Raw genomic sequence first — 22,704 nt, forward strand, 5'->3', positions numbered from 1 at the left:
TCAGGTGATTTCCAAGTATGAGCCCAGTGGGGAGTGAAAGCCCTTCAAGCTGCTCAACCATATGTTGGTAAAGCGTGCTGAATAAGTATCTAGCCTAAAAAAGTTTGGCAAACCAATATTCCAAGCCCTAACATAACTCTGTCAACTAAACAGTAAAAAAAAGTTAGGCAACAGAATACAGTGACTCCAGGAAAATCATTCATTGTCAAAAAATGAGGTTTTGTTAGTAAAAGTGCAATAAAATGTAAAAAATAAATAAAAATACAAATATGGTGCCATGCCATGTCATTTTTAATGTAGAGTGAACACCGTAGGAACAAAATGCAAACAATAATGGTAAAATTGTGGGGGCTTAATATTAATAAAAAACTAATCAAAGCTTTCTAAGTATCCCAAAATGGTTCCAAATGAAAGTACGGCTCACTCCTTAAAGAATAAACCCCACTTAACTATGTCAACAGAGAAAATATAAATGTTATGAATTTTGGAAGGCGGGGAAGGAAGGACTAAGTAATAACATCCAAACTACCCTGTATTCTTAAGGGGTTAAACAAAAACTTTTCTTATGGGCAATATAAGAATGTCTAGCTTTCTCTTAATACCCAGTTTACACACCTGATTAATCCTGCAAAGCAAACTAAGCAAATTTTGACAATGACCTTGTACTATAACAGAGAGATAAGACAATGAGGTAAAATGTAACTTTATTGTACTACTGAAATTCCAGTCTGTACAATGCCTGAAAACTAATAATGGAGCACACACAATGCTTGTACATGAAACCTGCACACGCTAATATGCCAGACTCTCAAATGCCTATAGTTAAGATATATAACATATCAATTAAAACACACTGGCTAATTATACACACAAGTAAAAGTAGGATTGAATTGGCTGTCAATGGCAGGACACATAATGAGCACATTGACACCAAATTTCCTTCTAAGCGCCTGGAAATGGTCCAAGCCGAAGCCAGCTGTGTCTGGATGGTGGACAAGGAAGCGGTTGGAGCTGCTCATACTTGTTTGCAGATCATATGTTGCCCCAACATAAGTCAAACTTCAAACCACAGCTAGCATGGGCTTAAACTATGGCATGTACCCAATAACTCCACCCATGGTACAAAACCCAGGGGCAACCAAGGTTCTGCCGCCACATGTTTCACCTGCCAAGGAAACACAACTGCAAACATTTTGCAATACCAATGGTTACACGTACAGTCAGACAACAGTCACAGTTGAACTTAAAGTGTAACTAAACTTTTTTTTCACAAATCCATAGTGCAGGTAAAGATAGCAAACATTGTAATTTTCCTCCTTCTGCCACTGATCAAACCTGTACAACAAGCAGGGGGAGATTAAGGGTACCATTGCCCCCCCCCCCCAACCACCCCTTTCATGGAAAAGATCCCTATGAAAGCATAATAATATGCAATCAAAGGGATCACAGAAAAAAAATCCACGTCTATTACATCCAGTGACACTTCCTTGAATTATAGATGTTTTATTCATCTTTTCCATTCTTGCAGCCACAATACACTGTCTTAGGTTCCTTACGTTTTCATCATTCTGTTCATGCCGCTGTTGTGTAATATAAAAATGCCCATGGTGCCCCCACACAAAATAATGTCCCATAGCAGCCGCTTCACACAGTATAATGATCGTTAGTGACCCCTGTACAGTATAATGTCTAATAGTGGCTCTCTAAGTAGGATATTAACCCATAGCAGTCCCGCCATATATATAATATTCTATAGTGGCCCCTACATACAGTATAATATCCTAGACATTAGCCCCTTTGCAAATAATTTTCCAAAAAATTAGAGGTTTGGTTAAACACAAAATTTTTGTGGTTCCTCATCCACAAACTACTATTGTACTATATCTTTTTTTCTCATCCCTATAATACAAATGCTTCTGAATTATGTAGACATTTGGCCTACCATCTGGTCTAATCATGCCCCAGTTACTGTCTCCCTGACGTCCACATCAGTCTCCATCAGATGTTGTCACCTTTATCAAATCCCTGCTATACTCCAGGACACCCATGATATGCTCCACATATTTACCTGACTACTTTCGTACTAACCAAACCTCCGTCTCCTCTTGCTCTGTTCTCTGAGAAGCCCATGAGGAAGTTATTCATGACCATTGTATGACCCTCAAAAGGGATAAGAAGGCTAGAGAGGTTGCCCTACTTCCTAAAATACAGACTCTTACTGCCTGTTTGGCAACGGGTCCCTCTCCTACTTCACCATCTGGTAGTGGCTCGGGCAGACTTGCGCAACATGGCCACTCAAGCCATCCAATTCCTACTCCTCTATAGCCGACAATGCTACTATGAGAGAGGCAATAAGGCCCACACCCTCCTAGCTAAAACTCTGTGAAATCAACAGACTTCTTCCACTCCCCATATAATCCAAGACTCTGTCCCTACCACTTTTGAAAGACTATGTCGCTCTGGCACTTTCACTAAGGACCTGATCTCTGCTATTTATAGGTTGTTTTTTTATGTAGATTGTGAGCCCCATATAGGGATTACAGCATACTTTTATTTTTAAATTTCCTATTAGTATGTCTTTGTAGAATGGGAGGAAATCGATGCAAACACGGGGAGAACATACAAACTCGTTGCAGATGTCGTTCCTGGTGGTATTCGAACCCAGGACTCCAGTGCTGCCGTGCTAACCACTGAGCCACTGTGTTGCCCTGTTATTTATAGGTTTCTGTCATCTCAGGAGGGTTAGTCTCCCCTTGCTCACAGGTACATAGTTAAATGGGCAAGCAGATCTCACCCAGTCAGTGGCAGATTATTTGGTTAAGGCTAGGTAAGTTCTCTAGGTGTATAACATTTTGTGAAACCCAGTGTAAAATCCTCATGCATTGATATAACACTCTGGCCCTGCTCCATACCCTTAACCGCAGTATTTCCCTTACTTGCTGGTGTCTAACTATGCTGGATATATTGTTTCATATTTTTTGGGAATGCCCCTTAATTTGCAGCTTTTGGATGGGTCAAAGCCCTAACTGATGCCTTTTTTTTATTCAGCATGTCCTCTTAGACCCCCTTATCTACTTACTCAATTTGCCCCTAAACACCTGGGCAAAAAAGGTCCAAGATATTTCTATACCTCTACTCTGCCGCTAAAGCACTCATTGCCCTGCACTGGAAGAATGTGTTTCCCCTACAGGTGTTGCGTTGGTGGCTCACATAAAGAATTTTTGGCTTCCACCTTTAACAACGCGGTTGAAGCCTTTCGGGCTATTTGGTCACATTGGGATACTTATTATATATTGAGAAGTCTTCCTAATCATAACGTTGGTCCATCTTGAGATGAGTAAGACCCAATCGAAATGTACAATAATTAGGTGCTAGTGTAGATGTTAAATATAATTTACATCAATTTTCCCACAGTTTGCTCACTTTTTAAAGTGCAGTTGGAAAACTAGAAAATGGCACAATTTTTGGCACAAAACACGGCATGTATAAAAACTTGTGTCTTTGCACCAGAAAGGTGATTAAAGGGGCTCTATCAGCAAAATGACCTGGGCGCATGCGCAGTAGCTGGAGTAGAAGCCGCATGCTACTGCGCATGTGGCCAGGTCATTTTTTTTATCAAAGTCCGTTCGCGAGCGCCGGAGGAGGACAGGACCAGAGGACATTAGAGGAAGAAGAGGCGTGAATGAAGATGAAGACACACCCTGAATGTCCGCCCAGCGTGCACGTTCGGTAAGTTGATCACATTCTTTTTTAGGTTATTATTTTAAAAGAGGGGGGTAGTTTAAAATAACTTTACCGGTGCCTGAATAGCCTTTTTAAAGGCTATTCACGCATATGTGGGGCTCTATCAGCATGATTTTGCTGATAGAGCCCCTTTAATGTAAGAACGCTGAAGATCCCCAGAGAAACCTATTCTGGCTTTCTTTTTTTTTTTTTTTTTTTTTTTTTTTTTTATAAATTCTTTATTTATAAACTTCGAATAAACAGGGAAAAAGCAAACAAAGTGTAAGAACACTCAGCAGAAACACAAAAGAAAATAAAAAGCAAAACCCAGTAAGGCCCGGCAGTTAAGCAAAGGGCCAATGTCATAAAGGAGAGAAAGGAAAGAAAAACAAGCAAAAAGGCAGAAAGAGGAGAGAAAGAGAAAAAAGAAAAAAGCGAAGAGTAGGGGGACCCCCGGGCCCAGACCACGAACAAGCTACCAGTCAATGAGACGCTCCTAACCCATAATGTCCCTGTAGGGACGGGAGCCCTGGAAGAGGATCCAGGGGGTCCAGGCCCTGAGGAAAGCCTCGTGGGTGTTTCGAAGAGACGCCGTGAGGTCTTCCATCGACTGGATATCCTCCACTTTACAAATCCAGTGACAAAGCGAGGGGGGAGAGGGGGACCTCCAAAGGGCAGGGATGCAGGCTCTAGCCGTGTTAACCAAGTGTCTTATAGCCGATTTACGGTACGCCCGAAGGGAGGTCTCCGAGAGATGCAGCAGAAAGAAGGCCAGGGTGTTAGGTATGGTAGTTTGAAAGATTTGGAAGATCAGACGGTGAACTCCGGACCAGAATTCCCCAAAACCGGGCAGCTCCAGAACACATGAAGGAGTGTCCTCTCCTCCGAACCACAGCGCCAACAGAGTGGAGAAGAGGCTGGAAAAAACTTGTGCAGCTGGGATGGAACATGGTACCATCTAGTGAGGATCTTGTACCCCGCCTCTTGGAACTTGCACGCCACCGAGCTCTTATGGGCAAGCTCCAAGACCTTAGCACAGTCCGTGTCTGACAGGGACAGGTCAAGATCCACCTCCCACTTACTCAAGAAGGAGGGTCTATGGCCTGGAGGGGGGAGACCAGCAACATGTAAAATTCAGACAAAGAGTGCTGGAGAAGACCTGAGCCTACACAGGCCTTCTCGAAGCCCATGAGAGGCCTATCAAAAACACCAGAGCTAGGCAGTGAGGCCAGAAAATGGGAAAGCTGCAAGACTCGCCAGGAGCCTAAGGGGGGAAGATTCAGGGCAGCAAGGAGGTCCCCGTGAGAAAGCCAAGCACCCCCGGAACGGAAGTGCAGGGCTCTCCACATGCCCGACTCTCTCCAGGATTTGAACGGACCAGAGGCAAGCCCAGCCGGGAAGGCAGGGTTACCCAATATAGGGAGCAGTGGAGACGGGGAAGGAGAAAGGCGGTCCTTCTGGAAGAGCGCCCTGCACACCTTAAGGGTGGGCCCAATGGTGGTTCCGCTGATGATAACTACTCTGAATCAAAATAGACAACTTCTGTTTTCAGAGGCGTTGTCTTCATGAAACAAGTCCTTTAACAAAAATATTAAATAAAAAGATTTTAAAAAATTTGATCTGTTATAACTGGAGTTGTAGCCGCTGCCACATTGAATCCATAGTAATGTAATGTCACATAATGCTATATTCACCATTCTGTCAAACATATGCCAAAAACAAATATTGAATGTATTCCATTTATGGCGTACTCTTGACAAATAGGACTGACATATGAACAAAATCGATTGTCATCCATTATAAAGTATCCGTTTTTTTCACATGCAAAAACCACATCATTCTGCACTATCCAGGATAGCAAAAATAATATAAGAACAAAGTCAAATGCCAAAAGTGACATCCATCAGGCCATCTATGGGTCCGGTAACAGATACATTCAGCTTATGTTTCTTTAATGTGTACTGCATGGACATATTGCCAGGTGTGATGTGAGCATAGCCTACGGCTGTGTTCCCTTCTGCGTTGGAGGTTCTCTTAGAAGCTTTCATTGCAGATTCATTTGCAGGAAAAAAAATAGCACAGCATGGGGTTCAGTAAGCGCTGTTGTTTGGTCTGTCATGTGATGGAGCCATCACAGTACTGAATTCCTATTACGTAAGAGTGAAACAAGATTCATGGTGCAGATGTGTACCAAAGCATGTTGTCTAAAGGCTGTAGGTCGATGTGATGTTTCATCTACACCATAGACATAATATAACATTCTAGTCATCAGGTTACGGTGAGATGATGAATTCATAAGAATACATTGCATGAGTTTTACTATTGATGGTAAGATTTTGGACAGCTCAGGTTCACATATGATGAAGGAGCCCCCAGTTTCTCCCTACTTTATAAGACTCTTTACAAGACCCTGGATTAATAAGACTATATGTTTCTAATTTCTGCTATACATAAGGGCCTCTTGTTGTTTGCTAAACTAGCTAACTTGTGGATCTACGCTGGCTCAGTAGCCTTATGTTCAGATAAGATAAACCATTTACGTACTAACAATTGTATGAGTAATCCTTGTTATTAGACACACTGTGAAAAACACAATATTGCATAACTCATTTAAAAGCATTTGAAAATATATGTTAACCAATTGTATTTGTGGTTACATCTTGTTACACCCTTGTCAGAAAGAGTATAAATAAACAAGGCATCCCATCCATCTTTGGGAATGCTGAGATACCCTGCATCTGCTTGTTGGCTTCTGTTATTCCCCCATTCACCTACAACATGTGACCTCATCCCCTGTGTGACAGACCACCTGTCCTGGTCTGCCACTACAACATACTTTTAATAACGTTCCAGACAACTTCTTCAGGTATAGTTTACAGACTTACATATATGTATCTATACATATAAGCACATTACAGCTGCCAAGGAAAGGCAGCGAGCAGGAGTTAGGAAAAACATGAGTGGGTGGTACTTGAGGAAGCCTGTCAGGGCTCTGACAGATGGGAGGGGTGAGGGGGCCATGCGTGCAGTGACACTTGTGACACTTCAGTGCACTTACTATGTTACTCTAGAGCTGTGAATGGGAGCCTTCCTACAGGCTTCTTACAGGGAAGCAGCCGGCGTGTGCGCTTCTTACTGTATGCTATAGGCCTGCTGAGATTAGTAGTCCAGTCACATCATTGTAACACATGACCTCCATTTGGTGTTGGCTTTATTAGTGTATTACCTTAGTTTGCACATGACGGAGGTCCCAATCAGGTCTGAGCTCCCGGATGAGACTCAGGGCTCCTGGAATGACATTCTCTTCATCCACAGAAATGCTGAGAGATCGCACCCTGGGGCTGTCACTGTGAGAGTGCGGCGACAGGCTGTGACACTGCTGTTCACCCATTCCCTGCTCGCTGTGAGACCTGGGCCCCCTCCTCAGGTGGGAAATACCCACTGGAAGGGGGAGTGGGCCGGCACTTGCCACCCAGTGTCACCCTTCCCTGTCAGAGTGCAATGAGAGGGCTGTCTGAAGGAGGAGGAAAGCAAGCTGTGAATAACTACGTAAAAGAGTACACAATCCAGAATGAGTCTGGCAGTAGATACGACAGAGCTCCCCATGCTGGCAGCTATGTGCAATACTCTGCAGTTTACTGGTCTTGGGAAGTTTATGTGTCTGTTTTATATAACTCTAATATTTTAGTTGAGGTGAAGACACAGGTAAAGGGGTCATAATAAACATCCAACTCGGACCCCCTCCTGCCTTTCACTTGCATCACTGAAATATTAGAGCCTGGTGCCAAAGATGAAACAAGTCTTGGCGAGTCCTGGCCATCTTAGAGTAATAACACCAACTGTATCTGAGACACTATGAAATCTTCAGGATTATCTTTTGGATTTTATTAAGCTGTGTAAAGACGTAGAGCTCATGCAGCTGTCAAGAGAGGAGCATCTTGCTGCTCAGAGGTCGGCACGTATGCCCTGGTCACCTTGTGTGGAAGTACTTTAGCACCCACAACTCAGTATCTAGTTTCTAGAGCTGGGACACTAGCTAGATCCTAACCTGTCGAGTCAGCATTTATAGGATGTAGAGATTTAGATTTATGACTTTATTTATGATTTCTTAGGGCAGCTTTGTTCTGCTTCTGGCTCTCATGGAAGTGAGTGGTTAGAAGAGCATTTCATGGGCACCTTGGGTACTGTGGCCATGGTTCAGCACCCTAACAGTCCTACCAGGGCCACTCCAGGCTGGGTATCTCGGTTCAACACTTTGGGTCACAGTTACCAGTCTGGGAGGAATCCTTCCCAGCTGTCGAGCTCAGCGGAAGATAGAAAGTCCCAAACCAGAAGTGGAGCAGGGTCTACATCCTCCAGCTTCACGGCCTATTAATCAGCATTTCCCTCATGTGATATTCTGGTGGGGGGGTATCAGGACCTCCCTGGTGATCTGCATCTTGGTTTGAGACCAGTGTTATCCCTGGTCAAGTGGTACACAAGAGCATGTGGCTGGCCCCTCTCATCATCCTCCTCTTATGGCTATTCCTGGGCCTTCTCCTGGACACGTGGGTACAGGACAGTGTAGTCAGGTTAGCCATTCCTACTGCTGCTGCCACAGGGAAGATACAACAGCACGATGGTAGCAGTCTGATGTAAAGACATCCTGGATGTCTGAACTCAGAAATTCTGGCTAGTGAGTATATGTCTTTGTCTTGGTAGTTTCCCCATATCATTATGTCTCAGGGTTCAGACAGTGGGAAGAATAAATGTCCTAGTGCTACTGGTGGCCCTTTTGGGTGGTGTACGCAAGCTCCTGTAATGAGCAAGGGTTTAGCACATCTCAGGTAGGTTTGTTGGGCAGTTGCCAACTAGCGGTTCTTAGTCAGTGGTGTCCATTGACATAGTTAGGGAAGCAGTGGTGACTATAGGCCGATGGAAAATCAAGATAAGATTAGGTTGGGAGACTGGGTCAGGGTTAAGGTCTATGTTTGTTTGGAGAGCCACAAAGGAACCTACTTGAAAATGGTGACATGAGTATGTAGAGATTTTCTGCTGTCGAAATTTAATTTAGATAAGAATAAAAAAGATGACAGCATAAAGGGGGTGAGGAGCAGCGCAGCTGGAGGCTTATTCCCAGATATTTAATAATTGGCTTCAAGCCATATTGGCAAGTGTTGTGGAAGAAAAGGAAAACGGAAACAGAAGACGGACGGCCATGTATCAGGTGAGCCCTGTATGATATTGGGCTTTCACGGTGGGTTAGGGCAATTGCATGCTACAAACAGCCTTTTCTAGGAGAAGGGGGGGGGGGGGGTCGGAGGGACCAGCTAAATTGAAATAGGAGGGCCATCCTGTCAGGCCAGTCAGCAAACCTCACAACAATGTGGTTTCTGTTAGCAATTCAATGAGGGTCAGTGTAAATTTGGGTTTAGCTATAAATTCAAGCATGCCTGCCTTTTCTGTGAGGGTACCTCCCATGGGTCAGCACATTGCTTGCAGAGGGGAAAGGGAAGAGCAACCACTGCAAATGCACAAGGGGGTGACTCTGGGCGCAACATCAGGGGTTTAGAAACCTCACCATTATGTTTTATCAGGTTGTCATCTGTTGTTTTTCTCTTGCAGATAACGACCCACAGCTAATATTGATAAGCAGGCACTCTTAGGGCTAATTCACGCAGAATCCGCCTCAAAATCCGCTGCTAAAAGTGGCTTTCTTTGACTTCATTGGTACTGGTACTAGCTAGTAGCGGAAAAAAGAAGCTACACACCCTATCTTGCCACGGACTCCGTGGCTGAATCAGCCACAACGTCTGTGCCTTGAGACACGCTCCAGTGTAGGCCCAATCCTAGGCACAGTTACTGTCTGGTCTGAGACAATAACAAGGAAAACCTTGGCTCATTTGGTTAATAATATGAATAAAGCTCGTGGTTGTCTCTCACTTAAGGGAGTAAGGTATCAAGGGTATTATACAGTTAATGGTTGGCTGGCCTGGCGCATGGTGGAACGCTTATAGGGTGGCATGTTATAAGATAGTTCAACTATGTTTTCATGGTGCCACCAAGCTAATGGTGACAGCAGTTGGTAAAGTTCTGTTACTGATTTGGTTTTTGTTAATGAGGCTGGTGTGACCAGTTAAAACAAAAAAAGCCTTGTGTCTATATTGGCAGGGGATTATGGTGGGGTTGATTATAGCCATTGGGGTAGTGGTATATACAGTTAGGGCCAGAAATATTTGGACAGTGACACAAGTTTTGTTATTTTAGCTGTTTACTAAAACATGTTCAGAAATACAATTATATATATAATATGGGCTGAAAGTGCACACTCCCAGCTGCAATATGAGAGTTTCCACATCCAAATCGGAGAAAGGGTTTAGGAATCATAGCTCTGTAATGCATAGCCTCCTCTTTTTCAAGGGACCAAAAGTAATTGGACAATGGACTCTAAGGGCTGCAATTAACTCTGAAGGCGTCTCCCTCGTAAACCTGTAATCAATGAAGTAGTTAAAAGGTCTGGGGTTGATTCCAGGTGTGTGGTTTTGCATTTGGAAGCTGTTGCTGTGACCAGACAACATGCGCTCAAAGGAACTCTCAATTGAGGTGAAGCAGAACATCCTGAGGCTGAAAAAAAAAGAAAACATCCATCAGAGAGATAGCAGACATGCTTGGAATAGCAAAATCAACAGTCGGGTACATTCTAAGAAAAAAGGAATTGACTGGTGAGCTTGGGAACTCAAAAAGGCCTGGGCGTCCACGGATGACAACAGTGGTGGATGATCGCCGCATACTTTCTTTGGTCAAGAAGAACCCGTTCACCACATCAACTGAAGTCCAGAACACTCTCAGTGAAGTAGGTGTATCTGTCTCTAAGTCAACAGTAAAGAGAAGACTGCATGAAAGTAAATACAAAGGGTTCACATCTAGATGCAAACCATTCATCAATTCCAAAAATAGACAGGCTAGAGTTAAATTTGCTGAAAAACACCTCAAGAAGCCAGCTCAGTTCTGGAAAAGTATTCTATGGACAGATGAGACAAAGATTAACCTGTACCAGAATGATGGGAAGAAAAAAGTTTGGAGAAAAAAGGGAACGGCATATGATCCAAGGCACACCACATCCTCTGTAAAACATGGTGGAGGCAACGTGATGGCATGGGCATGCATGGCTTTCAATGGCACTGGGTCACTTGTGTTTATTGATGACATAACAGCAGACAAGAGTAGCCGGATGAATTCTGAAGTGTACCGGGATATAATCAAAATCCAATTGAACCAAGAATAACCTATAATCCAAAGGCAAAAAACCTAAAACTTAACTTTTATTTTCTTTTTATAAAAGAACAATCCCGAGTATAAAATATCAAAAATAGGTTCCCTAACACCCAACCAAAAGGCAAAGGAATATTAGCGTATTTCTACTTCCATTCCTATTCATTGACTAGGACCTGCATTTATTCCAAAATTACTGAAATGATCTCGCTTGGTCCTCGAAATAGTTGGTATAGGTGTATAACTTTCTCAATCCAAGTTAAAAATTGTTTCACCTCAGATCAGTAATAAATGAGTGACTGCATTGATGAGACTCCATTAACTTATCCCATTTCACTCCTAAACTCCTGTAGCGATTGTCAATGCATTTTTATATAAATAGCAGGAAACCTAATGGTGTCTTCTAGGTCCCTGTTCACATATAAAAATATTTCCATTCATTAATTTTGGACTCTATCTCATTAAACTGCTGTAGCAATATTATCAGCACTTTAAGTGAAGCGGAAGGTATTCTGACGCCCTCTAAGTCCCTGTTCACATGTGAGCACTCAAACCCAATTGCAGATTTTAATTCTGTCTCACTCTGTCTTGTCTCTCTTGTCTCAACGCGTTTCCCTCTCTAAAAAAGAGTTCATCAGGAGACCCAATACTCAATCTGAATGTTATAGTCTGCCCCTTTAAATCAATGCTATGGCAGCGCAGCCCTTCCAAGCCTAGTTTCATCTATCATTGGCCTGTGAGCTTGTCTCAATAGATCAAGTGTGCTTCTGAAATTTCCCCAAGGTGGGACTATTAAAGGATTATCTTATCTTATCTTCCTCAATAGTAACGATGGGCAGTAAAAACCGCCGTTCCCCGTGCCTTGATGGTAGGCACGGGTAGAGAGATGAAAGCTGAAGGCATGACGATACTACACGTCCCTTTATACCCGGGACTACAGGTGCGACTTACCCGATCTCCCGCGCGTCCCGCTCCGGAGTGAGGGCGTGTCCCGGGAACGCCCCCTGGACACGCCCCCACCCTTCCATTGGACAGCGCGCGCGAGAGTCGGTTACCATGATGACGGTGACGCAGAGCGCACCGTACATAGCGGGGAGACATAAAAATGATCTGGAAAGCCATGGTCATATCAGAATCCTTAAGATATACCATATTTTCTACCAGTTCAGTTATCTCCAACTAGCAGAAAGTAAGCTGCTTCACCTCATTGGAATTCAGCGTCTCCACAAAGGAATCAAATTGTTCTGATGTTCCACTCCACTACATTTCAGGGCATTGAAGTGGTTAGACACTCCATACGAAGGGGTGATCTGGATAGGTGGTTGTTACAACAAGAGGCCAAATGGACCTATAGACTAAGGAGTTTGAAACCGGATGGTCTCAATGAGACCATCTCCTTCGCGGCATTTATTTAAGAGGAAATTTCTCTTCTAGAATTACTGTATGCTGTGAATAGGGCTAGGGTTTGGTTTGGATAATAAGGCGTGATCTGATCGTATACCGATATTACGCCATTTTTGGTCAAGTGATCACCTCCGGTTTCTCCATGGACCGATTGATTGATCTTGTGAGATGACATGATATATAAAAATGGTGGTCTGAATGGATAATGAGGGAGTGTTACAAGTGATCTGGGGGTTTTAGGTTGGGGATAACTATAATTTTTGGGCTGCTTGTTTATTGGTATAAAACGCTTGGGTCCGGATGGTTTTGAGCTATAAAATTTCATTATATTCTGATGTGATCAGGTTATTATCATTAAACGCTGTTTCATATTTACATCTTGCGTTTTTTATTCTAAAAAACGCTGATATCTTTTTACATTCTGCGTTAAAGAAACACTGACCTTATTCATATGATGCGGTTATCCATTTCTGGTGGATCGGGTTACCATTAAGAAACATTGACTCATATCTGCATTTTGCGTTTTTCATTTAGAAAACTTTGACACAAATTCACATCTTGCGTTTTTTCATTTTAGAGAACGCTGACTCTTACTTACATCCTGCGTTCCCTATTTTTGTATGTGTCATAAGCAGCTTACTTTCTGCTAGTTGGAGATAACTGAACTGGTAGAAAATATGGTATATCTTAAGGAGTCTGATATGACCATGGCTTTCCAGATCATTTTTATGTCTCCCCGCTATGTACGGTGCGCTCTGCGTCACCGTCATCATGGTAACCGACTCTCGCGCGCGCTGTCCAATGGAAGGGTGGGGGCGTGTCCAGGGGGCGTTCCCGGGACACGCCCTCACTCCGGAGCGGGACGCGCGGGAGATCGGGTAAGTCGCACCTGTAGTCCCGGGTATAAAGGGACGTGTAGTATCGTCATGCCTTCAGCTTTCATCTCTCTACCCGTGCCTACCATCAAGGCACGGGGAACGGCGGTTTTTACTGCCCATCGTTACTATTGAGGAAGCACACTTTGATCTATTGAGACAAGCTCACAGGCCAATGATAGATGAAACTAGGCTTGGAAGGGCTGCGCTGCCATAGCATTGATTTAAAGGGGCAGACTATAACATTCAGATTGAGTATTGGGTCTCCTGATGAACTCTTTTTTAGAGAGGGAAACGCGTTAAGACAAGAGAGACAAGACAGAGTGAGACAGAATTAAAATCTGCAATTGGGTTTGAGTGCTCACATGTGAACAGGGACTTAGAGGGCGTCAGAATACCTTCCGCTTCACTTAAAGTGCTGATAATATTGCTACAGCAGTTTAATGAGATAGAGTCCAAAATTAATGAATGGAAATATTTTTATATGTGAACAGGGACCTAGAAGACACCATTAGGTTTCCTGCTATTTATATAAAAAAGCATTGACAATCGCTACAGGAGTTTAGGAGTGAAATGGGATAAGTTAATGGAGTCTCATCAATGCAGTCACTCATTTATTACTGATCTGAGGTGAAACAATTTTTAACTTGGATTGAGAAAGTTATACACCTATACCAACTATTTCGAGGACCAAGCGAGATCATTTCAGTAATTTTGGAATAAATGCAGGTCCTAGTCAATGAATAGGAATGGAAGTAGAAATACGCTAATATTCCTTTGCCTTTTGGTTGGGTGTTAGGGAACCTATTTTTGATATTTTATACTCGGGATTGTTCTTTTATAAAAAGAAAATAAAAGTTAAGTTTTAGTTTTTTTGCCTTTGGATTATAGGTTATTCTTGGTTCAATTGGATTTTGATTAATTAAGGTGTAGTGAACCATCTTTGAGCCATGGCAGGCTTTCTATCAAAAGTATCAAATATAGAAACATGGCGGGAAGATGTTGACTCAGTGTTTTCAGAAAATGAGTTTACACCGAATCTTCAGACTTCATCAATAAAAACAGCCTTTAAAGATCTTACTAAGCTGTATCGTAATCATGTCAGATCATGGTGGGAGGTTCAGGGGCTTAAAAAATATGTGGAACATGATATTGTCCCTAGGGGATTAAGGAGTACTGTCCTGCCCAATAAAAGACTTAGGAATGCTGAGTTAATGAAAAAATGGGAGAAAGAATTGACTGATAGTTCTATTCGGTTGATTGGGTTCCTTATAGAGGAGGAGCAGAAAAATTTAGATAAATCAACGTTGGAACTGAAAGATATGATAGAAGGGATGAAGAGATTTGCCCAGGATCCTGAGTTTGATAAGAAAGAAAAAGCATTAGAAAACAATATAGAACAATTTGTATCACTTATTAAATCTAGGAAACATTTTCAGTTTCAGCGTGACCTGAGTGAATTCAGGGAAAATAAAGCATATGAACATCTAAATAAAGAGAAAGATAGAAAGGATATCTCGTCGTCTGAATATGAAACATCCGATAGCGAGAGACCTAGAAGACCTCCTAATAGAAATGCTAAAACAAGGGGCAGGGGAAGAGGTGGTAGCTCCGTTACAAGAGGGGACAAAGAAAAAGCAAAAAGTTCTGAAACCCAAACGAGAGGAGAGGGATCTGGTTTTTTAGGCAAAGGTCCCATCTCCCAATATCTGTTGAGGGGAAGAGGAGATACCCAAAACAGGGGTACAGACTAGGGTCATATAATAAGGGAATATCCAGTAATCAAAAAACACATGTTTTGAAAGACCCCTTGGACTCTACCCAAATCATTAATTTGTCCAAAAGAACCCTGACCAATGAAGAACATATGTTGTTGTCTAGAGGCTTATCTTTTGTTCCTACAAACAAGTTTAGTGAGTTTGAATGGGTTAAAGATGTTAGTCTTTTCTGTAGGAAATTAAGGTGGGCAAAATATATGAGCCAGGTTAAGCAGAGAAAATGTGATGACTGGGGGATAGAATTGGAGGATTTACCAGGTCTTGAGACCCTTGAAGAACTGTTTAAGGAGGGTCAGGGTCTATTGGACCCCAAGCCAAGTACTGAATTGAGACCTAAAAGTACTAAGTCACCACCAATTTTTGACACTGGACACATTGACGCATTTGAAGCCCTGGTCATTGAGGATATTAAAAATCTGCCCCCGAGGGAAACAGAGAGACTCAATCTAACTAGGGCAGAATTAACAGCACTTAGAACCCTGGAGTCAGCCGAAAATTTGGTCATCAAATCGTCTGACAAAGGGGGGAATGTGGTCCTGATGGATAGACCCGCATATATCAAGATGTGTGAGGATATCCTGCTTTCTGAGGATTCATATAGAACCCTGACAAATGACCCCACAGACTTGTTTGTGAAAGAATTGAAAACAATTCTAACAGAAGCTTTAGAACTTCAATTGATTTCCAAGCAGGAATATCAATTTATGCTCCCTACTAAACCACAAATAGCCACGTTTTATGCACTCCCGAAGGTGCACAAGGGGGTGGAGCCACTGAGGGGACGTCCGGGCATAGGGAGTGTGACGCAGAATATCAGTACATATGTGGATACTGTTTTAAGATCCTTTGTTACTGCGTTGCCTTCCTATGTCCGGGACTCGATGGACGTCCTCCGACAGGTGGAAAGTCTGGTTCTACCCCCTTGTACTATGGTGGCTAGTCTAGATGTTGAGTGTCTATATGGCTCAATTATACACAACTTAGGTTGTGGAGCAGTACGCTATTTTTTGGAACAAAGGAGAAACCAACTATCTTCCCATAATGAATTTATTCTCCGTTTATTGGAGTTCATTCTAGAAAGGAATTATTTTACGTTTAACGGGCGCTTCTTCCACCAGCTCAAAGGGACAGCTATGGGGAGTCCGGCTGCACCCACATATGCCAACTTGTTTTTGGGCTGGTGGGAGGAGCGTCTTGTTTTTTCAGATCAGATGGATCAATGGACGGGGTACATTTTAATGTGGCTCCGTTACATTGATGATATTTTAATTTTTTGGAGTGGAACATCAGAACAATTTGATTCCTTTGTGGAGACGCTGAATTCCAATGAGGTGAACTTGAGGTTCACAGCGGAGATACATCCTTCTGAGATCAACTTTTTGGATCTCAAGATTAAAATTAATGATGTAGGCACAGTAAGCTCAACGGTGTATCGTACGCCCACCTCGACTAATAGTCTTCTGAGGTGGGAGAGCTTCCACCCATTGCCGCTAAGGAAAGGGATCCCTAAAGGACAGTTTTTAAGAATGCGAAGAAACTGTTCAGATATGGTTGACTTTAATGAAAAAGCTTTGGACCTTTGTGAACGTTTCAGGCATAGGGGATATCCTGAGGAAACCATAAAAACTGCTTATCAACATGCGGCTGAGTGTGATCGGAGTGATCTCCTAGTGCCTAAGGCTAAAAAAGAGGAAGGGAGAATCATCAGATTAATTGGGACATTTGACAATAAACATGGAAAAGTCAGGAATATTGTTAACAACTATTGGAGAATTTTGCAGCTGGATGTGGACATTGGCAATAATATCACCTCCAAACCCTCTATAGCCTTTAGGAGAGGTAGAAATTTGAAGGACCACTTGGTACATAGCCACTTAGAGCCCAGTAACAAAAGGAACACTTGGTTGGAACAGTCTACCCCCACAGGAATGTTTAAATGTGGTGGTTGTAAGGCATGCCAATATGTGAAAAAGGGTAATTCATTTAAGAGTGCAAAAACTGGGATCTCATATGAAATAAGAGATTACATTAATTGCAAAACCTGTGGAGTGGTATATCTGGTGACATGTCAGTGTGGTAAGAACTATGTAGGGAAGACCATAAGAGAGCTTAGACGAAGAATACTGGAGCATATTGGCTATGTGAATAGGAAAGAAGATCAACCCCTTAGTAGACATCTGTGGGAAGAACACAACGGTGACCTCAAAATGCTTACATTTCAGGGCATTGAAGTGGTTAGACACTCCATACGAAGGGGTGATCTGGATAGGAGGTTGTTACAACAAGAGGCCAAATGGACCTATAGACTAAGGAGTTTGAAACCGGATGGTCTCAATGAGACCATCTCCTTCGCGGCATTTATTTAAGAGGAAATTTCTCTTCTAGAATTACTGTATGCTGTGAATAGGGCTAGGGTTTGGTTTGGATAATAAGGCGTGATCTGATCGTATACCGATATTACGCCATTTTTGGTCAAGTGATCACCTCCGGTTTCTCCATGGACCGATTGATTGATCTTGTGAGATGACATGATATATAAAAATGGTGGTCTGAATGGATAATGAGGGAGTGTTACAAGTGATCTGGGGGTTTTAGGTTGGGGATAACTATAATTTTTGGGCTGCTTGTTTATTGGTATAAAACGCTTGGGTCCGGATGGTTTTGAGCTATAAAATTTCATTATATTCTGATGTGATCAGGTTATTATCATTAAACGCTGTTTCATATTTTTGTACCGGGATATACTTTCAGCCCAGATTCAGCCAAATGCTGCCAAGTTGATCGGACGGCGCTTCATAGTACAGATGGACAATGACCCCAAGCATACAGCCAAAGCTACCCAGGAGTTCATGAGTGCAAAAAAGTGGAACATTCTGCAATGGCCAAGTCAATCACCAGATCTTAACCCAATTGAGCATGCATTTCACTTGCTCAAATCCAGACTTAAGGCGGAAAGACCCACAAACAAGCAAGACCTGAAGGCTGCGGCTGTAAAGGCCTGGCAAAGTATTAAGAAGGAGGAAACCCAGCGTTTGGTGATGTCCATGGGTTCCAGACTTAAGGCAGTGATTGCCTCCAAAGGATTCGCAACAAAATATTGAAAAAAAAAATATTTTGTTTGGGTTATGTTTATTTGTCCAATTACTTTTGAGCTCCTAAAATGTGGAGTGTTTGTAAAGAAATGTGTACAATTCCTACATTTTCTATCAGATATTTTTGTTCAACCCTTCAAATTAAACGTTACAATCTGCACTTGAATTCTGTTGTAGAGGTTTCATTTCAAAACCAATGTGGTGGCATGCAGAGCCCAACTCGCGAAAATTGTGTCACTGTCCAAATATTTCTGGCCCTAACTGTATGGGTCAGGGGCAGCTGATGTGTATGGGTTACGTCAGGTGGATATTTGTTCAGGAGCACAGAAAACCCAATTATAGTTCTTTTTGGCTTGTTTGGCCAGTTATCTATAGTTATTTATATACATGCTGTACAAATATTTAAGAACACAAAAACATTTTGTTTGAGCCCCAGGAATTCGAAAACAAGGGACCTGCTTATCTGTGGATAAACCGAGGGAAACCCTTCTGGACCTTGAGGGGGGTCTAAAGGACCTTCTGCCACATAAAATTTTACACTATTTTAAATTACTAAAGGTAATTGGGGCCAAAGACGTAACAAGAAAAACTGTCAGTTGTCATGGTACCCCCTGAATGGATTATGGGCGGCTGATTAAAGAAATGAAGAAGATCCCTTTCAGAGCATGCACATTTAAACAAGCCAACTTGCCATAGGAGCTGAACTTGATATAACCAGACCAGACCACAAAGCAATTTCATCACCAGTACACACTTAGATAGAGAAAAATCATCATGAGAAGAAAAAGGTCACCATGCCTGAATTATATAATACTGCCACATAAAGAGCTGAATGAGACCCATTTACAATCCATAGCTACCACTGTACCATGACTAGACAATAAGCCAATACATCGCATATTGCACCTGCTATTATGATATGGGTTTATATACATTTTGCTGCTGAAATGTTGTTTTTATGAAGGTTTTACCATGAATTTCACAGGAACTAAAAAATCTGAGTAAAGTCAGAAGTACACAATTATTCTATATCCACATACACCCTTTCACACAGACACATATGCACAGGGGCAGATCCAGGGCCGGGGTAGGCGTGCCCGAAGATGACGTGGCATCGTGCATCACCGCCCCCGATGCACGTTCGGCAAGATTTGCATATATGTTTTTATGCTTTTATTTAAAAACGGGACCGAGGGTTAATATAACATTTACGGTGCCTGAATAGCTTTTTTAAAGGCTATTCACGCATATATGGGTCTCTATTAGCATAATTTTGCTGATAGAGCCCCTTTAAATGGACATTGGGTGCATTGTTTTACACTCTGTGCCTGTCCTAAAGATGTCCGACTTTTCAAGCAGACAGAAAAAACCTACATGTCGGATTTCTGTAATTAGGGCCCCGCCACAGTCAATTGCCCAGGGCCCCGCTAAGCCTGGATCCGCCACTGCATATGCATCCTTTTACGCAGACACATGTGCACCTTTTCACACAGACACATATGCATCCATTTATGCAGACACACACGCATACCTCCCGACTTTCAGAGGACAGAAAGAGGGACAGGCACGCCAAGGCAAATTTAGCTCCACCCACTTCTAAATTGACTCCACCAATTCCCATCCATTTCTCTTTGTGCTCCCCATACTGTATAATGCTCCTAATATTATATGCCCCCTCATTATAATGTTCTCCTTAAATTGACTCCACAGTATAAAGTCTCTCTCCTGGTGCAAACACAGTTTAATGTCCCCCTCCAACTGCCCCAGTTTAATGTCCTCCTCCAGTTTCCTCCAGTTTAATGTCCTTCTTCATCTGCCCCCACAGCTTAATGCCCCCTCTATACAATTAAATATATAATTCTTCTCAGCAGAGGATAATGTATGAGAGAAGAAGAACTGACAACAGAGGGCTGGATCGTTTCACAGAGATAGAACTGAACGCCTTCTAAATTCAGAACAGTAATCCTAAACAGGACAGCAACCTTGGCGAAGGGAAAGCAGATTGACTTCAGGCACGGTTATAAGGCCAGGTTCATCATATAGCAATCCAAAAGCTACAAATAATCTGTCTAAAGAAAAAAGTTCTGGAGTATGAGGTTATAATGGAAAAGTCCAAGCATGAGGCTCTACTTGTAAGAGAGAAATGATGATACTAGGGGACAGCAGATACAAGTGCAACCTGATCTTGTGATCTCTCCTGAAGTTGAACCCTCACAGCCAGCTCCTGAACCAGCTGAGTTAAATCTTTTATCTGGTCTATGAATTTTTCCATTTGTTCCATTATAGGTCTGCTATTCTGTTAGGAGCAATCCTCCCAAAATGCAGATACCAAGGCACCTACATCTTGCACAGTGCTGGGAGATAGGATTAAGGTTACCCAAACGTCTTGACCAGAGGTCCAGAAATTTATTGCAAGAAATAAATGGTTTGCAATCTGAAATCAAACCAGAACACACAGAAATACTCACTCAGCAGATCAACCCAGAAGAGCAGAATCAAAAGACTAAATGTATCCAGGCCAAGATCAATGTATCCAGAAAACAAGCCAAGTTCAGTATAACAGCAATACAAACAGGTCTGCACAGAACTCAAGAGCCTAACTAATTAACTAATAGCAGGGAAATGGGGCATTGAGTACAGACATTAACTATCCCTCCTAAACTGCTGATTGGTTTTACATAACAGAGCTTATGAAAATATTGAGGCAAAAGCAGCAAGCAAAGCTCCTGGTGCAGCTCACTTGTGGAATACAGCACTTAATGCTCTCACTCGCACTGCAGCCATGGAAGTTGAACGCGTTATCAACAAAGAGGATTTGAATGGAAACTAGCCCTGACTGAAGATCGACCTGAAGCATGATACTATGTAACCGATTGGCAGAATAAGTTCTATCCATCTTGCACTCATCCAGGTTGACTGTGAAATGTGTGAGCCCTACTTTGGAGAAGCATCCCGGAAGAAGTCCAGGCCTGATGAGGACTGAAACAGAAATAATCTTGGGTTTGAGGAACATTACATTGTTCAAAGGGGCAGAGGCACAAGGAGACTTGCTGAAGGCTCTAATAAGTTTTCTATCTCACCCAAGTTCATGATTTAGTTAGATTCCTCAGTACTGCTGTACCATGTTCTCCTTACTGCTTCCTCTTAAGAATGTGTCACCAGTAACACAGATAGGTCAGGCTCACCTGAATGAACTTCCTTTTTCCCATGAAAATTTGTGCCCCTGTCATTTGAGAGATCAATTTATTTCAATATATGCAAATGAGCTGTGTGGTGCGACTCTGTTACTCCAAATTGATAAACCGCACACTACTTTAATACACTCTCCTCTTCTCCTCCCTTCTTAGCGTGACAGGGCCAGGTAGGTAAGCTGAAATCTCACCTGACCATATGTTCTTGCATTTGCGCCAGCACTTGAGGGCAGTGTGGGGCATAAGCATTTTGGACCATTACAACTACCCATGATACTTCAGACTGCTTATTTGGACATTGTGAAATAATTTAATATCTCGGTAATGGAGGTGAGAATTTTCATGAGGGAGAGGGCATTACATTTAGGCGAGCTTGATCTATCTGAGGCTACATTCACATGTCTGCATTTCATGTATGTGTGCTGTCCACATTTTCGCAGATGCCACACACCCATTTATTTCAATGTTTTTATTCAGATGTTCATGTGTATTTTAGGGACCAGAAGCATGTTTTTTTCATGGATGTATCACATCAATAAAAGTATATGGATCTGTTGAAAAAAATAAAAGGATGACTAACGTCTGTCATTTGTGTTTCACAGACAATGAGAAGAGTCGGGTACGAATGTGTGAATGAGGACTAACTGTGTTGCTAGTTTAGTAGGCTTCAACCTGGTGAGAGACTCCCAGGGCAAAGTGACAGGATAAGTGCACAGTTATGAGGGGGGTAAAGATATAAATCCAAGCAAGTGAGGCAACAGTGGCTCAGTGGTTATCATTACAGCCTTGCAGTGCTGGAGTCCTGGGTTTGAATCCCGCAAGGAGTTTGTATGTTCCCCCTGTGTTTGCATCGATTTCCTCCCATTCTACAAAGACTTTCTAATAGGAAAAAAAAAGTACATTGTGATACCTATATGGGGCTCACAATCTACATAAAAAAAATAAAATAAATGCAAGCAAGAAACCACAATCAACAATGGAACTATAAACTGTGTTTTGTTTATTTGATGCATTTAGTGCCCAAAAAAATTGCAAAAAGGTGTTTAAATTGAGTATACAATACAACATTTCATTACTGCAATGCAAACTTTGTTTACGTGGACATTCTTCTTTATAAAAATCTAGAAAGTCTTGAATAACGTGTTTTATTTTCATAAGTATTTTTTACAAGGGGTTGCTAAAAGCTAGCTAGATGTGAAGTAGCTTGTCAAGATTTTTTTTTTTAATCTTGACACAACAGCCAAACATTTATTTTTATACTTTTTTGTGCCACTTCGCTTTTTTTTCTTGCTGTCATGACCATTTTTAAATATACATTATTAACCTATAAGTAGTAAACAGGCTCTAAGCTTCTCTCGAGCAATGCTCTGCGCATTGCCAGGGAGTGTCT

General features: G+C 42.2%; 1 protein-coding gene across 1 annotated transcript in view; it reads right to left on the reverse strand.

Annotated features, from left to right (window-relative positions):
* The window catches only part of ETNK2 (ethanolamine kinase 2), a 43,152-nt gene extending 35,910 nt beyond the window's left edge, over window positions 1-7,242 (reverse strand). The window contains exon 1 of the mRNA XM_075264183.1: window positions 6,950-7,242. Coding sequence (XP_075120284.1) covers window positions 6,950-7,114 — 165 coding nt within the window. The 5' untranslated portion in view covers window positions 7,115-7,242. The remainder of the gene's footprint in view (window positions 1-6,949) is intronic.
* Window positions 7,243-22,704: the final 15,462 nt, after the last annotated feature.

The sequence above is a fragment of the Leptodactylus fuscus genome, chromosome 2 (genome assembly GCF_031893055.1).
Source record: "Leptodactylus fuscus isolate aLepFus1 chromosome 2, aLepFus1.hap2, whole genome shotgun sequence".
Classification (NCBI taxonomy): Eukaryota; Metazoa; Chordata; class Amphibia; order Anura; family Leptodactylidae; genus Leptodactylus; species Leptodactylus fuscus.